This window comes from Strix uralensis, chromosome 4, assembly GCF_047716275.1.
Source record: "Strix uralensis isolate ZFMK-TIS-50842 chromosome 4, bStrUra1, whole genome shotgun sequence".
NCBI classification, from domain to species: Eukaryota; Metazoa; Chordata; class Aves; order Strigiformes; family Strigidae; genus Strix; species Strix uralensis.
Genome location: NC_133975.1, coordinates 41,802,718 through 41,820,090, shown reverse-complemented (window position 1 = coordinate 41,820,090; position 17,373 = coordinate 41,802,718). Strand labels below are relative to the sequence as shown.

The window sequence follows — 17,373 nt, the reverse complement described above, 5'->3', positions numbered from 1 at the left end:
CGTTCAGGATCCTTGGATCTGATATCCTGCCAGCACACACAAGAAATAGAACTGAAAAACACCAAAACAAGTGGATAGTACTGAATGCACAGAAAATGCAAAAGTACTGCATTGGAAATATTGTTCTTGCATCACTTTGCTTTGTGGAGAGTTCATGTTATTGAGCTTGTGTGTGTGCACGTGCACGGGAGACTCCTTCAAAGGAGGAAATAGGATGCCTAACTTTTAGTGCAGAAAATTAGTAACAAGATACACGCAAGCTAAGGTCTGATAACATCTCTGTAATCTCGTACTTAATCTGCTATCCTCAAGAAAAATGTGTTGACTTTCCAGTGTTACTCTGCCCAGGCTGCATACGGTAATTACTGGGCCTCCGTTACCCTGCCCCTATGACAATCACTGAAGTTAAGCGTTTGCACCTTGACTTTTACAAGTCGGTGCCCCGAGAGGAGTTGCCCGCCCCGCTCAGAAAAGCTAATCCCCCCCCCAACCCCAGCTCTTCCCCTCCTTCCCGCTTCCCAGGTGGGGTGCTGGCGGGGTTCCCGCCAGGCGCGGCTCGGGCGGGCGCAGGTGGCGGTGCCGGTGCGGCGGCAGCCCACGCCCGGGGAGCGGGGGGTGAACCCCGCCGCTAGGCGCCCCCGCCCCGGTGCCAGGCGGCCACGTGGAACCGCGGCTCCCGCCGCCACTTCCTGCTCCGCATCGCCCCAGCCGCTGCGCCCAGCGGGGAGGCATCCGCGGCAGCCCCCGCCGGGAAAGCCTACCGGGGAGGAGCGGGGGGGAAGAAAGGAGGAGGAGCTGGGGGGCGGAAAAAAAAAGAAAAAAGAGGAAAAAAAAGAAAAAAAAGTTTGTACGTTCAGCGGCGGCGGGAGGACAGCCTCCGTAGGCGGGTGGCTGCCGGAGAGCAGCGGCGGCCGGGGGAGGAGGAGGAGGAGAGAGAGAGGAGGCAGCGGGGCCGTGCCGTTGCGCGCCGCGCCGGGCGGGGGGCGGAAGCCCGCCGGTGCGCGGGGCCGGGCGCTGCGTGCGCGGTGGCGGGAGGGAGAGGGCGGGCGGCGGGAGGATGCGGCTGAAGCTGGGCTTCCTGCTGCGCGCCGTGCTGCTGGCGGGCAGCTTCTTGGGGCTGCTGCTGCTCTGGTCCTCGCTGTCGCCCCGCACCGAGGAGCCGGCTCCCCCGGGACGGACGCGGGTGAGTGTGCAGTGCGGGGCGGGCGGGACGGAGCGGGTGGTGAGGCCGCCGCCCGGGATGTGACCGGCGGCGGCGGGCGGGGGGCGGCTGCCCGGGCTGCGGCCTGCGGCGCCTGCAGGCCCGAGAGGGGAGCGCGGAGCGGCGGGGCCGGCCCCAGCCTCCCCCGGATCCGGCGTCCCTGCTCGGGCGGCGCCGCCCGCGCCGGGCCGCGGCGGGGCCGGGGGCGCGCCGCGCTCCGGTGGGCCCCGGCGGGTGTCCGGTCCGCGCCGCCCCACCCGGCGCGGGGCCGCCGCAGCCCGCCCAGGGCCGGGCCGGGAGCGCGCCGCCGGTGTCCGCCGCCGGCGTGGTGGTGCGGACAGTGCCCCGACGGGGCCCTTTCCCGGGACCTCCCCGCCGGCGGTGCCCTGGGCACCCCCCTGGGCGTGGGTCCGTGTCTCCTTCGGGAGCTTTTCCATCCCTAAAATCACGGCGCCGGTGTAAGCTGCGTGCCAGTGTCCTGCAAAGGTCTGCCCCAGAGCTTCAACAAAGGGTGCAGGTGTACCCCTCTCACACTCACCCCGCCGCCGCGGATCGGCCTCCTAAGGTTTTACAAACGCCACGGCAATCAGGTAATTTAAGAACAGGGCGCAGAAAGCGGCAAGGTGTTGAGTTGATGGTGCTGGCGATGCAGATCTCCCACCCCGAAATGGTGGGGCAACCTGTGAGGCGTGGGGTGGGCAGCGCCTTGGCTGAAAGGGACGGTGAGCTCTAGAAATGCGTCAGGAGGTCAGGCAAACAAATCTGCAGAGCCAGCCTCGCCATGGGCTTGCATTAGTCAGTCAGGTGTGAATAATCTGGCCCTTCGACGCCAGGGTCTCAGGAGTCAAAGTACTGCTTCCATTTTTACCAGGTGTTTTAGAGCTGTTGAGCATAACTGGATTTAAGGAGATCTGCTTGAAGTAAGATTAGTCAAGATTAAAATAATCTTTGTCAAGTCATAAAATTTTACAGTTATTATCTTAAATGTGATGTGTTCACTAACGATCTTGGTCCTCTCTAGTGGGCTGCTTTGAATAATTGTGGAAGGCAAGCGAGCTGACAGAATTCTTGCGTTCGAAAACTGGAAATGACTTTGGACTCCTTCAGCAGATGCTCTGTCTTCTGAAGCTGTTACAGTTTGCTGTATCTTGGCAGTCGCTGCTGAGATAATAGGCCATAGCGGTTCTTTCAGAGATGCGCAGTTTATTAAGTGGTGAAGTTTCTGTAATCTCTCTTCTACACACAACGTGGGCTTTTCTGTGTACAGAAAAACCTTCAGGAATTTTGTTTGCATACCTCCCAAAAAAATGTCAGGCTGTAAACATTTTGCATCAAAACCAGTCAGATTACTTTTCCTGCTTAGGAAAGGGTAACAGACCTGTAAAGTGACATCCTCTGAAAAAAAAAAAAAATAATAGTTATGGTTGCATTGCTGTGTAGGGCAGTGACCATCTTTAGATGATTTTTCTGGGGTGACAGCTGAAATACTGCAGTCCTGCAGTGTGTGTGCTGTATCAGTTTATTGAGGTACTGTAAAGAATCACTGTCCTTTCTCATGGGCTTGAAGTCTTTCGCTTGGAGACTTTTGAGCTGAACCCTTGTATCCACCCCCATTTGCACGTGAGGTCTAGTTCAGAAATCTTTTCTAGCTGGTCTGTTTGGCAATAAAGGAGTCAAAGAGTTTTAACAGTCCAGCCCCCAATAAAGCAGCACTCAGTCTTGATTACCCGTGCCTTGACTGGAGGAGGAAATATCCATGACAGCCGCCTCAGGAAATAATTCAGTCTTTGTTGGGAACAAATATGATTATATTAAGTAAACACTGTCAAAGATGAAATCTAAACAGAGTATCTGGTTCGTTAGCTAGATCAGCTGTTTACTTGTCGTTGTGATATATATGAGAGTGGGTAACACATGCTGCTTCATCATTTTCTGGGAAACAGTATTGTTACTGAATTTGTGTTTTGGCTTGGACAGCCTTGCTCCTCAGAAGCTGCTCAGGTGAGGAATACTAGTTACACAGTAGTAAGCAGGCTCGCAACTAGCGGTACTTCAGCATATTTCTGGGGAGCTGGCAGAGCCCAACAATATGCCCAGAGGTTAGGGCCTGCGTATCCTGCTAGGCCAGGCAACGCTGACCCTAGGAGATGGGCTTGCATCTTGGGGTACGCTCCCTACAACACCTGGAAATGGACTGTGCATTGGTGTGTATCTCAGAGTACACTTCCTGCAACACCTGGAAACAGACTCTGCATTGGTGCGGTTTCAGCATGGGGGAACTAGGAGTTTAATCATAACTGCTTCTCTGAAATGCACTGCTGTGCACTTTGTTCAGTCATACAAATGTGTGTTTGCTCTGTTGGTAGTTACCGGAAAGTTTGTTAAGCTAAAGATAACAGAATAATTCTTCCCATACAATACCCTCCTCCCTTTGCTTGCACTGAGATCTCTGGCCAACAAATGTAAAATTCCTCCTCAGACAGTACCATCTTAAAATAGAATTTAACTTTTTATAGCTAACCTCAGGCAGTACCCTTTCCCTCTCTGCACTGAGGCATTAAAGAAGCAAAGGTGAAAAGTTCTGCTGTGTTGTTCTTTTTATGTTTATAACCTTGAATCTTTTCCTGGTTACAACAGCAGACAGAAATAGGTAATACGGAACATCTTGTAGTGGTGTTATAACCATGTACCTTTTTGGAAAAAAAAAAAAAGTATATTCTCCCTTCAAATATCGTGTTATCTTTTTTTCTACTGATTTTAAAAGATTTCAGAGATCTTTTGGAGAGGCAAGATTAATGTACAGAGAATTTTAAAAGAAAAAGTGGAAGTGGAGAGCGGCTGTTTAGGGAGGAAATGAGAGAACACAGAGATAATAACAGTGCAGACAGTTGGGAGATAAGACCTTTCTTTCTGATGGAAGACTACCACAGATGTGTATGTTCACTGAAAGTATATTCAGAAGTTGGTGGGACAAAGCTCTCTTCTCCAGGTAACCCAACTGTGGAACTTTGTTTCTGCAAGACACCATTTGAGAAAAAAATGCTTGTAGGACTTGGAGGGAGAGGTTAAGTATTTGTCTGCATTATCAGAAATACCCAAACAGAATAAAATAATCCTTATCCTAAAAGCTTTTAGTTTCCCATCTAAACCAAATAGAAACAATGAAAAGATATTAAGGTCTGTCCTCAGAATCTTTGAAAACATATCTGCTTTTGTGTAAGTAAGGACACTTGCTATCTGATAGTAAGGATTGCAAAGGTACTGAAGATTTAGGCAGGGATGCTCTTGTTTATGGCTGTGAGAAACGATTAGGTAGAATCATCAATTTGATTATTATGTGCATGTTGTGGGGTCTTTTGTACATTTTCTGATACCTTCTGCTCTTCAGGATCAAGGGAGCATGGGTTTGGAGCTATCAGGAAATGATTGAAGCTATTCATCGTAAGAAGATAACTGTAGGGATCCCAGCTATAGTACTTGTTGGTCTCCAGCGATATGTGTCGCTAATGAGCAGCCTCAGAGGTACAGCCTTAAAAGCTGCTGTCATCAAGGCATGGGTAGTACAGCAAGCAGAACCAACGGACTGAAACAGTAAAGAAAGATTCATTACTAAAAAGTTGAAAACGGTGTATTTGGAGGAGCAAATGCAGAATAGGTCAATTTTAACTCTCCTAATCTGACCAATTACAAAGTGTTGCAAGTGACCAAATTAGTATGTGGAAGCTTTAAAAGTTATGTATAATCAAGGTTGGTGGCTTGAGCATTTTTTTTATTTGAAAGATCTGTTCAGTTTACCTGGGGTAAAGCTTAAAGTACAACTTTGCACACTCATAGTCTTATGTGTTAGTAGTATGATCAGTGGTCTCATACTTCTAATCTTCACTGGAGCACTCCCAAGAAGCTGATAGAAATGACCTTATTCATTTGTCCATATGAAGGACAGTAAGTAAGAAGGAGTGTCCAGTGTGTTACTAATCCCCTTCCGGAGCATAGGAAGGTAGTAAAAGATTTGCTGGAAGTGTGTGGCTGACCTTGCACAAGTCAGAAATGTGATGGTGAGATTGCAAAACCCACAAAATTCCCTGTTCTGCCCTCTTCCCGTGTGCAGTGAGGAGAACTTCCTGAAATCTCAGCGTGGCTGCCTGGCCTCATATCTGGGAACCTGGTGCTTCAGATTTGAAGCATTACAATATTTGCAGTGTTTCCCGACTTTAGCTAGTCCATAGCCACTGCACCTCAGCCACCGAAGGGCTGCTGTTAACTTGCCTTGCCACGTATTGAAGGCATTTAATTTTCTGTGTCTGCAACTGACGTGTTCTTAATGGGCTCTTGTTTAGGGAGTTTGTTTATCAACAGTTCTCAGACTTTCTGGATTGGGTTCCCAGGGCTTTTTTTTCTGTGCCTGAGTAATTGGACAACTGTCCCCTTCCTCTTACCACCCCTGAAGGTGTGCACATCTCCTACACCAGGTGTGCTCTCAGGGCTCTCTAACTTAACAGGAGCTTTTGAGGTAACAGTCTCCCACCCTTAGACACTTATACCCTCATCTCCCCAGCAGGACAGTTAGCTGTCCTTACTGCCAGATGTCAAGGCAGCTGTGCCATAGCAAGGGAAGAGTGCTTGCCCTTGGATCAGGAAGGGAGGCTCTGCTGGGGGCCCTTGTGCAGGCAGTGGTCCTGGCATGTCCCTCCATGGACATTAGGAAACCGAATGATGGGCTTACAGCTGGGGCTGAGGGCCCTCACCAACCGCCAAGTTTAAACATTACAATTCCCGCATGGCCACTAGAAGGTGGAGAATTTATGATGTGGAGGTGGAGGAGTTGGAAAAAAAAAGAAACAAAAGCTGAGTGGACATTTTCAGAGCTTTCTGATGACACCCCTTCTCCACCACTTAAGGACCGCTAATATCCTGTATGCCTTGACTGGGTTGTCACTGAGAATTTAATGACAAATTGCAGACTGAACTTGAAGTGTTATTGTGGTTTAAATTAGATTCTTTGTGGTGGAAGTCCCAGCGGAAATTCTCTACTTTCCTTTAAGGAGTAACAGCAAATGTGCTTAGAAGAGAAACCGAGTTGCAGGAGTTTGAAGTTGATATCATTACTGGGGGAAAGGCAGGAATCAGAATAAGATGATAAATCTGAAGTAACAGGGAGAGTGGTGTTCAATAGTGAAGGCATTCAAGTTTTTTGAGTTTGGTAAAAACGTGATTGTGGTCCACAGGTGATCAAAGAGCAAAATAATCACTCTCCCAATTGCTTTGTATAGTTATCTATGCATCAGTCACTTTTTTTTACTGATTTGCCTTTCTATAATTGGGTGAGACCTAACACAACGAGTGCCACATCAGTTTTGCCACTCTGGCATTATCTGAAAGTTCAGTGCAGTCATTCATCATCTGGGTGTGAAAAGCTCCCTACAGGTGCAGGGCCGGACTTAGGCACGCCGCCTTCCTCAATCAAAGCTGTAATAAGTCACTACTTCTTGTGTGACACTCAGCAGAAATGAACGCCTTGGCAAATTTTTCATGTTCAGCAAGTTTCATTTGAAATCTCTGCTCAGGGAGGCAGTGAGCTTGCTATAGCCAAAGTATTGCTGTTGTAGGAAGTATGCATCGGTTTTGTTTCCCCATCTTTTATTACAGTAATCTTTAGTGTTGCTCGTGACAGTAATAGGCAAAATGTTTTGAGATATTAAATGCTAATTTTTTTAAAAAATATGTGCTTTCATCTAAATTAGCTTTGAGAGCGCTGTAAGAATCTGTCACCCTTGGGAGAGTGTAAAAACCCCAATCCCTATCATATTAAATAAGTGAAATCTTTTAACAAATGCTTCCAGCATGTTGCAGAATAAATGACCACAAAGCGAATAATGTGAAGAAAGGGGAAAAAAAAAAAGCGCCTACATAATTCCTACAATTTATGTATACATACATAGATTGTATTAAAACTTTCTTAAACTCTTTTATCATTAAGATCGCTTGTAATAAGTTAGGTAAATAACTCATTATTATCTCAAGACTATTAATTATGTAAATGTTTACTCCTCAAGAGTGAGCAGTTTTGCACCATTTATATGTGTGTGTCAAGATTCCTTTTGTCCTATTCTAGCCCCAAGTGTTACTGTAAAGTAAAAGAACTGAACAGCTGAAAAATCAAAGATCTTAAGGTTGGCGTTTGCTTTTCAAGAATCTCATTGCAGGAGAAGTGGATCTAGAGCATCCAGGGAACCTTTGGCAGAATCCTCAGCATAGGATGAAAGGTGGCTTTGCACGCTTAAGTAACATTATGCAACAAAACCCAGTAATTTTGTCTGTTCTGGGGATTGCACAGGTAAAACTATTTCACTCTTGCAGTACCTAATGGAGAAACTGTGAGTAAGACCACAGAAATCAGGAAGGATCAACATGACAAGTTCAGTAGGTTGTCGTATGTTTTTAAAAAAAAATAAAATAAAATAAGTGGTAATTTGTGGTTAGTGGCCAAATAATGGGGCATTAAAAATAGCATGTAATGAAGTCCTTTTTTGAACAAAAAAAATCTAGGTAGTAGTTAACTCTATTTTAAAGGTGTTGAATTAAGATATAGTAGCTAAGCTGAAGTAGTAGAAATTCTGGTGTTAGTAAATTTTGTTGTTGGAAAAGGCTTGACGGGTCATCAGGATGCCAACCTTGAGAGAAGGCATGTCATATCCAGAAGTATATACATGAGTTTTTCGCCCCATGGCCAAGCAGCATGCACTTCCCTAACCCAAGCTCAGCAGAGTTAAAATTGCTTGTATTGAGCTGACGTTCCTTAATGAAAAATGACAGTATCTTTGTCCTATTTTTGTCAGATATTAAATCAGCATTATGGGAGACTGCCAAGTGGAAATAGGGCGGGATAAGCTGTTACATTAATAGGTTTGACTTCAACCTTGGGGGGGCAGGAGGGATGCCTTTTACAGAAACTAGGCCATATAATCTGAGAGAAGGATTCCAAGTCTGGTAACAGTTACATTTAATTACTAGATTTCCTCCATAAGCATGGAAGGCAAACGTCTACTGTGAATGATTAATTTAAAAATAGTAACATGCTGCTTAAAAGGCTGCCTCCTCCATCAGTTTTCTTTAATCTTCTTGTGAATTAAAGGGAATTTATCTTGCTTGAATCTGCCTTTAGCAGTCCACCTCCACCCCACAGTGCTCTAGATTTAGACACTATTTTGGTGAGTGAGGTTTCCCCCCCATGACTAACAGTGATGCTGAGGTAATGTGTTCAGTAAGGAAGATGTTGCCAGAATAGGCCAGCAGCATGCATGTCTTTGCAACCTGTGATACTGGCTTGGATTTGGGGATATTCTGGCCTTTCACCTAATACAGGTTTGGGGGGGGGGACGGGGACGACGACACAACACTCAGTAGATTTCTGTAAACTTAAACTAAAGGTTAAGGTTGTGCTTTATAGCAGATATCTAGATTGAGATTTACCAGTTTAATTGTAGCCTCCTCCTTGAAGGAGCTTTCTGGGAGAGGGTGTATTTTGTTGTTGTTAATTGTAAAAAGATACAGAGAAGAAGCCTAATACTTGCAGTCTACCTTTGGTTTTCAAATAAACATCCTTATTGTGTTCCCCCTGCTTGGGACCGAACAGTTTTGAGATGTTTGCTTACTCATTAGAATATCATTTGAATTGATAGGTCTGAAATTTGGAAAAACAAATTCTTTGCTTGGTGCGAGCAGTTTTTGAAATAAGTTGGTGCTTTCCTAGGGATGCATTTTATAGCACAGAATTCCTATTTTCTGAAAACCCATTTACTTCCCATGTGGGAATAAAAATATTATATTTACTCTGCTACATACCTACATTACTACTAAAACAAAAATGGCTACTTTTTGTAATAAAGAGATAATGCTTAAAAAAGGATTGTATTAAGCAGAAATTAAGCATGCTTCTCCATGCATAAGCATGCTTTCTTGCAACTTGCAAAACAAATTGCCTTTTTTTTTTCCTCCTTTCTGTTACAATAAACTAATTGCTGCTCTATGGTGGTCTGTATTTAAGTTTCTTACCATGTCTTCTTGAATCATTCATTCTAATCACTGACTCCAGTAATGTTTTTTAGTATTGCTCTGGCTTTCCGAAGCTACACTTAACTTTCCTTTTATTTCCTTGTGGAACGTTCAGTTGCAAATAGCACTGATGTGTGGTAAACCCCTGAGCAGCAGGAGAGAATAGTAGGAAGGTACACAGTAAAAACAGTATACTGATTTACATGCTGTTTACATTTGGAAAACTTTCTTTACAGTTGAAGGTCTCAAAATATAACTGTTAATGAAATTAAAGCATAAACAGATGGTGCTCAGCCCACAAAGTTTCTTACTTATTTTGTTGTCTTTTAAAAAATTGGCAATGAAAATGGCTCGCAAGAACTGTTCTGACTTGAGTGAATATGGTTGATGTTTTTAATAAGGCAGAAAGTATTATGTTAAATAGCGTGCTTTAGAAAAAATACAAGATTTTTCATTAAATTGAACATAGTTTTTTCCATATTTGAACATTTTTGTCACAACTTGGGGATTCAAATTTGCTTTGATTTTTAACCTGTAGTAAAAGATTTCCTTTTTAAGGATGAGTAAAAAAAACCAATAGCATTTCAATAGGGCTGAAGCATAGCAGCACTGCATTTTATTTCTCAATTCCTGTCTTTATGGATTAGAGATATTTAAGCAATGTCTTTGTTTTGAGCTAGTTAATAGGAATTCTACATATGTCAAAGAGGTATTTATGATTTTAAGTTGGCTGTAGAAAATGCCTCATCTGTAATAACATTTTGAAGCAAAACAAAAAAAAGTTAACCAAGCTATCTCTTAAAAGCATCTGGGATGACAATGTCACGAGTTTTCTACTCTTCCTATTGAGGAAGACCAAGAAAGGCAATATTGAGATAACGTGTTCTTCAGAGAAAATAAAGTGTTCTCTGCATGCTTTAGTCTTGAAACAAGATTTGCTATGCTCTCACTTAAATGAGGCCTTGAAGTCAGCTCTTCAAAGCTCATAATATATGTCTTTTATAAGCTGCGCATGTGTCAATGGTGCATTTATCATGCACATTAGACTGCTTCACCTGCTCTGGCTCTGCCAATCCATCTCCCACAGTGCTATTATAACATGCCAAAGCCTCTGGGAAGCTTTAAACAGCGGCTATGAAATATGTTCGTTTTTTCTCACCTCTTCCACGTTTTCTACCCTTATTTCCATCCCCTCTATGAAGTATGTTCTTCCTGCACAGAACCAAGACCATCACTAGTGATTAGCTTAGAAAGAGTATCTCAGTAATCTACAGAGGTGTTTGCCGTTTGATTCTTTTGATGGAATGTGAGCTTTTAGTGGTTGTCTAGAACTGTATCACCTGATTCAATCAGAGAGTTCAGAGCCAGCAGCTCTCAAGTCCAGAAGGATGGTGTGTGGGTTTCCAGTGCCTCAGCTCCTGCTGGTGAGGGAGAAGAATCTTCTGCTGCCTCTTGTATCACTTTTCGGAGATCCTCAGCACCAAACACTGATATTTCACTCAGTGTAAGATACTCCTATGGCATGAGATTTACTGAGTGTGTAAAGTGGTCTTGAGTACTCTCTGTAGAGGTATTTCAGCCCTGTGTGTCCCAAGTAAGACTGCAGATTAATTTCTGGGATGCATCTGTGTGGTCTTGGTGTCTTAAGAGTTGAAGACTCTTTGTGTCTTCTCTCCCTCTCTGCATTTTTCAATACCAATCTAAAATACTTGTCTTGAGCACTTATTCTTTAGTTATGTAAACAGTACAAGAAAGGTTGGGCTAAGGAAGGCCAAGAAGTATTGTCTTGACAGTGAGGCTGTGAAGCTCCTTGAGCAAATCAAGGTGTGAGCTCCTCCTTCAGAGTCACCAGCAGAAAAAACATTCTCAAGGAGAGCAGCTATCCATGGCACTGGAATCAAGACTGGGAGAAAACACTGATGTCAAAACTGGGGCAGATGGTTACTCTGGCCAACTTTGGCAATGTATGGTGAGACCCTTGAGTGCTCATATACAGAGCAGTGAGTAGGTGTCCAAAGTGTCAATACCATCACCATTATTTCAGGTAGAGAAACAGAGGGGGGAATCTCTGTAAAATACAGAGTCTCCGTATTAGAGCAGGCTTACCTTTTTCCATGAATAGTCACGTCAGTCACCTCTCGGGGAGTTAACAAGTTTTGCTTCCGTTATTATCTTCTACCAAGGCTTGTGATGACAGGGGAGTTGTCAAGCTGTTGTGATAAAAGGGAGCAGACTGCCAGGATAGTTCATGTAGCCTTTAATCTTTGTGTATGCCTGAGGGGCCTTGGGAAAAGAAAATGGCAGGGAGCAGGCTCGATTAATTTTTCTGGATGAAATGGATATGTCCTGGGGGTTGGCCTACTTTAAAAATAATTAGAATTCTTTGAAATCTGCTGTCCTTGAACACACTTCATCTGTCCTACGTCCCCTTTCTCTGATTCCTATGTGCCTAGATCTTGTGGTTGAGAGATGCCTCGTGCCTCTTCAGGAGGTGTTTGTTTTGGCGATATTTCCCAGGGGTGCATAATTTCTAAACCCAAGCTGACTTGCATATATGTGTATGGTGAAAGGTGTGCAGGGACTGGAGGTAATCAGAGGTATCTAGTTATGGTTTTGCTCTTAAGCTGAGAACAGAGAGGCTGCTGGTATTACAGTAAGGCATGCGAGATGCTAGTTTTTTAGATCCTAACATAATTTTTATATTTACTGGAAACAGTAAAATACCTTTTTTTAATTAACTTTTTTAAACAGTCCTGTATGTTTGCATCAGGTGACGAGGGTATGACTGGATCCTTACAAGGAGGCTTGGTGGTGATCACTGATTGACTGCAGCCAGCACAAGTCCATGTTAGTGTAATAAGGTGCATTGATCTTTGTTATTCCAGGTTCTTATTCCAATCTCATCCTCAGCTGAAGGTTGAATGCCTCAATTTATTTAATTTTTTTCCTGGTCAATTTTTTTTCCTCGTTCATTCTTTGTGGGAGTTTGGAGAGTTAATTAGGTTTATTCTAATGACCTACTGTTCAACAGCTTAAGAGTTTTCTTGCATTGCAATAACATATTAAGTGATACAGCTATCTGGAAGTAAGGAAGAAAGATAAATGGTCAGACTACTTCTCTTGACTTCGTTGCTTAGGCAATCTATCTTCTAACAGGTTTGTCATAGGATATAGAATGCTAAGGTTTTTATGGGGAAAAAAACTGTTTCATTTTAAACTCTACAATTCATGTCTGTGATTAAAGAAGTCTTCACAGCCTTAAATGCTAAGCACCAAAGCTTTCACTGGTAGACTTGGCCAGTTAGCGCTGCTGCAAAGGAAAGGCAGCCTGAACAGGTTTTTGAACAGGTTTTATCTTGCATGATATTTGCAAGAATTTAGTCTGTGCTGATAACTTGTCAAAATACAGTTTGCAGTCTAATCCCAGCAATCCTAATTTTCAGGAATGGTTCACAGGTGTTAAATTCTAAGAAGCAGGCAGAACTTCTTGATTTGGTTTATCTAGCAACCATAATGTACTACTTAATGTTACCAGAGGTATAATGTTGCAAGCAGAATTCATTATACTTTTTAGGTCAATGCTTTAAAAATGTATTTTAATAGTTTAACTGAATAATCTTGACTCTGATGCCTTAAAATGTTCATTGGTGAGAATGCTTTCACATATCAGAAATAATTGTATTTTATCATCATCCTTTTTTCATTCGCAAACTTGAGATTTCCTAAGTCCAGAGCAATATACTTTTTACATATATACTAAAATGCATGGGCATTTCTTTTTAAGCCCAGTTTTACTGATGAGGAAGTTAAGGTTTCAGATACAGAATCAGTGTCTTACAGCTGAACCTATTAAATATTCCTGTAAGTCACTTTGACTTTAAAAATGGAAACTTTCCAGTGGTGTATATTTAGGAGATCTATTCATAGTCTAATACCAAATCCCAACAACTTCCCTGTAGGAAGTCCATTTTCTTCCCTGCATGGATTTGTTAATTTTGTCAGACCTTAATGTTGCTTAACTGTTTTTATACTGTATCGGCAACAGGACTTGAAACTTTTAAACTGTATGAAAAAGACAATTTATGGCACCTCTAATGTTTTATAACCAGTGCTGGTTTTGCATGTTAACCTCTGCAATGTTCCTTTCCCTTCACACATTTTTACTCTTAAAGTTCCAGTTCTTTACTTATTTTTATTTATTTTGTCTGTAGACTGAAGAAATGTGGCCAGCACTAGACTGGCACATTCCCTAACACCCTTTCTATTTAGCTGTAGTGGCAGAAAAGATTGGATACAAAACTGAGGCAATACTTATGTGGAAGGGAGTTCTGCTTGACGTTTGGGTGCATTTTCTAAGGAAAGGGTAGTACTGGAGATCTAGAAATGCATGTTCAAGTCGTCATGCTGTGAAAAGTCACCATTTTTATGAATTTTTAATGAGAACTCCCTTGAGGCTTGGAGCTTTCCTGAAAAGGGAGAGGTGCCTTCACCAGTGCAGGGCAAACATTGGTTATGCACATCTTCCCTCTCCTCCCAGAACTGACAAGCATGCAGCTGTCTCCTTAATTCTGTAGTAAGATGGAAAATACTTCTTTTTGTAGCTTTGGTTTAGAAGAAGAAAGGGAGATTCATACTGCTAAGAATATTTAACAGAAATGTCCTTTTGTTTAGAGTGTTCCTGCATTACCATTAACCACAGGAAACACTGGAAGAACAGTTCTGGGCACCTTGGGAAGTGGAACAGCAGCCGTTGCCCCGACCACCTGAAACAGTCTGTTTTACTGTTACAGGCCTTCCCTGCATAGGAACACTTGGATTATTTCTGAGATGGGGTCTGGGTGTGGTGACTCAGAAAACCACACAACTGGGCAAGCTTGCTTTTTTTTTTTTTTATGATGCTCTTGGTGCACCATGCGTGCCTGGCCCTAAATTTAGTAGGGACATAAGTGTCCTGCCTTTGTGCCTCTGCTTCCTCAGCACAGCAAGTGGGTCTCTTCCAAGGGAGAAGAAGGGTTTAGAGAGGCACTCTGGGGTGGGTTTTTGTTCTGTTTGGAGTTTTTTTTTTGTTGTGTTATGTTGTTTTGTTTCAAAGGTATTAAAGAAGCAAACCCTCTCTTGAGCCAGGCAGCTGCTCTCCTGCCAGCCTGCAGGCACTTCTTCTCCCCCGTGCCCTGCAGAGTGTCCCAAGGACGACTCTGAGGATGGCTAGAAATCACTCGGCGGGAGGAGGGCTACATGGCCCTTGTCTCTCTGCTGTATGCTTATGCAAAAGTAATGGTTTTAAACAGCCTGGGGAGGCAGCTGTGTTCCGTGTGTTTTGCTACTAGGGCACTTTCCGTGTGTTACAGCTATCCCTTGCTTCCAGCAGCTTTTTTTTTTTCTTCTTGTCCCCATGCTCCTGTTTTGAACTAGCTAGGCACTGGTGTTCACCTTGCTTATGGCCAAATTCATTTGGCTTGCCCTCACAGCTGGCTGCGAGGGATCCTTGACCCAGCTCAGTGTGAGGGTGTAAAGGTGCTTGTGTTGGCACACAGACAGGACAAAAATGTGTAGAGGAGAAGTAAACTGATTGTGGAAATGTATCCATCCTGCTCTGGAACATCAGCTTGAAAAATGCAGCACCTATTGGACAGAGGTTTAAATCCACAACAAATTAGCGAAAACAAAAATGTAAAGGCAGCTTGTCTGCAGCAGCTAAAAAATATGGTTTTCATTAATTTTCTGTAAGAGCTAGGTGCATCTTGTAATTAGTATTCCTGGTATTCCACAGTTCACCTTGCAGCAGAGATGAAAAATAATCACCATCAGGTTTTACTGTATATCTGCAGTCTTGGGAAGATAAACGTCAATGTAATGCATCATAGTATTGACATTCAGAAGTCTTCCAAACTTTGCTTTTTAAATAGAACAGGGACATCAGCCTTAAGTCCCTTTACTCAGTAGGAAGAGTAGGCAAATAATTATTTTTTGCTACATCTTATATAAATCTGACTTCCTTTACAAACCTACAGTTGTCAAGAATTATAGAACTGGAAAATACGCTGTTTCCAGGTAAAATATCTCTGAGGTGACTTTTATTGCTTGTGGCTTTCAGCTGCTCTCTGCTAAAGAGATGCACAGATTTTCTGCTGTTCATGTTCTGTTGACATTATTAAAAATGGGCAGCTGAATAGCAGCTTATTTTTAAGCTTTTATATTTTTTAATTGAAGTGAGTTGAAAAGTCAAAAATTCCAGTTTTAATGATATCAAAAATTTCTTGCATAAGATTATAGCATTATTCAAACTGGAAGGGACCTGAGGAGGTCCCTAGTCCAACCTCCTGCTCAAAGCAGGATCAACTGTGTGGGTCAGACAGGCTGCTTGGGGCTTTATGCAGTTGGGCCTTGAAAACCTCCAAGGAGAGAGATGGCACAAACCCTCTGCCTTACTTATCCCACTCTTTGGCCATTCTCATGGTGCAAGTTCTTTTTATATCCAGTTGGATATTTCACCAAAGAACACACTGACACCTCTTCATCGCTGTCCCTGATATTTTTAGTTTCCCATGAAACTTAAAACTGTAGAACTGTTTAATTGTAATTTACGAAAAAATAGTTGGTTTTCTCATTGGTTTTGGCATTGTGGTTTTTTTTGTTTGTTTTGCTTTTTTGTTTTAGTTTACTGGAACTGTTTAGTGGGATAGTGACTCAATCTGGTTTTCTCTATCTTAACTTAGAAGATTTGTCCAAGTCTACATTGTATGATAATGTATTGAGAAGATGTCGATTTGATTAACTCACATAAGACAGAGCTTTAAACAGAGCATATACCTTTTATGTACTTAAAGGGGGCCTACAGGAAAGATGGGGAGGGACTCTTTATCAGGGACTCTAGTGATGGGACGAGGGGTAACGGTTTTAAACTGAAAGAGGGTAGATTTAGGTTAGACATAAGGAAGAAGTTCTTTACTGTGAGGGTGATGAGACACTGGAACAGATTGCCCAGAGAAGCTGTGGATACCCCCTCCCTGGAAGTTTCCAGGACAGGTTGGACGGGGCTTTGAGCAGCCTGGTCTAGTGGAAGGTGTCCCTGCCCTTGGCAGGGGGGTTGGAACTAGATGATCTTTAAGGTCCCTTCCAACTCAGACCATTCTATGATTCTGTATTGTGCAGTTGTCACTTGTGTGCAAGAACTTTTAAAAAGAAAGCATCTCATCCCAAAAGGCAACTGATTAATGACAGCAATAATATTGTCTTGGTGTGAATGTGAGTGTATTGTCTCTTATAGAAGAGGCTCTTCTATATTGCTTTTCCTTACCACTTTCAATATATTAAGTTCTGTGGGTTATTGAGAAGTAGCAAAACACAGTGGATTTTTTTCTCTTGTATTTTGATTACAGTATCTTTCCTGTGGATTTTTGGGTTTCTTTTGTTGATTCTGTTTTGATGTACAGTAAACAAGTCTGTATTGTTTACTGTCCTGGTACATCTGTCAGTACATCCTTCTCTGATATTTGATGGCTTATGCATGTAGCTTCTCTTTCATACTGAAGATTGAAATACTGACATCTTTCTTCTTTTTCAGTTCCTCCTCTAGGGAGGCACTGTCCCTCCCCAGCCAGACATAAGTATGAACTGCCTTATTGACTCTCCCTTCTCCAGCTGTTGGCCAGATTTTGCCCCGTTAGAGACAACAGACTCTTTCTCGGGGACCGCAGAGGGCTTTTGAAATGAGTTTTCTGAGAGGCTTTAACAAAATTGTCTTTGTTAGAAGTTAAAGTGCAATGCTAGCACGTAAAGGCCTTGATTCAGCGAACCACGTTCCGATTTAAACACCCATTTAATGAACTGGATAGATCATAAGTATGCTTTGATAATATCTTTTCTGTGTTAGATGTAGTAAGTGAAGGGCACAGTTTTCATAAATGCGGTTATTAGCAGCTCTGTTTGAAGCCTACCAGGAGCATGCATGCTTAGGGCTTGTGGAAATTGCTCCAGCTCTGAACCACATTGCTGGGGCGAGTATAACCTGAGGAAAGGCTCGCCATCATTTTGAGAACAATTTTTAACCAAAATTCCATTCTTCTTATTTACATGGGGAGTCTAAATTGCCAAGACTTCTGATTTCATAACAGAAATGT

The 17,373-nt window shown here is 43.0% G+C and overlaps 1 protein-coding gene across 2 annotated transcripts in view; it reads left to right on the top strand.

The window, feature by feature from the left end:
* Positions 1-523: 523 nt before the first annotated feature.
* GALNT7 (polypeptide N-acetylgalactosaminyltransferase 7) overlaps positions 524-17,373 on the top strand; it is a 75,110-nt gene continuing 58,260 nt past the window's right edge. For both annotated transcript variants that reach the window (XM_074866462.1, XM_074866463.1), the window contains exon 1: positions 524-1,183. In XM_074866462.1, the coding sequence (XP_074722563.1) occupies positions 1,058-1,183 (126 nt within the window). In that variant the 5' untranslated portion in view covers positions 524-1,057. The remainder of the gene's footprint in view (positions 1,184-17,373) is intronic.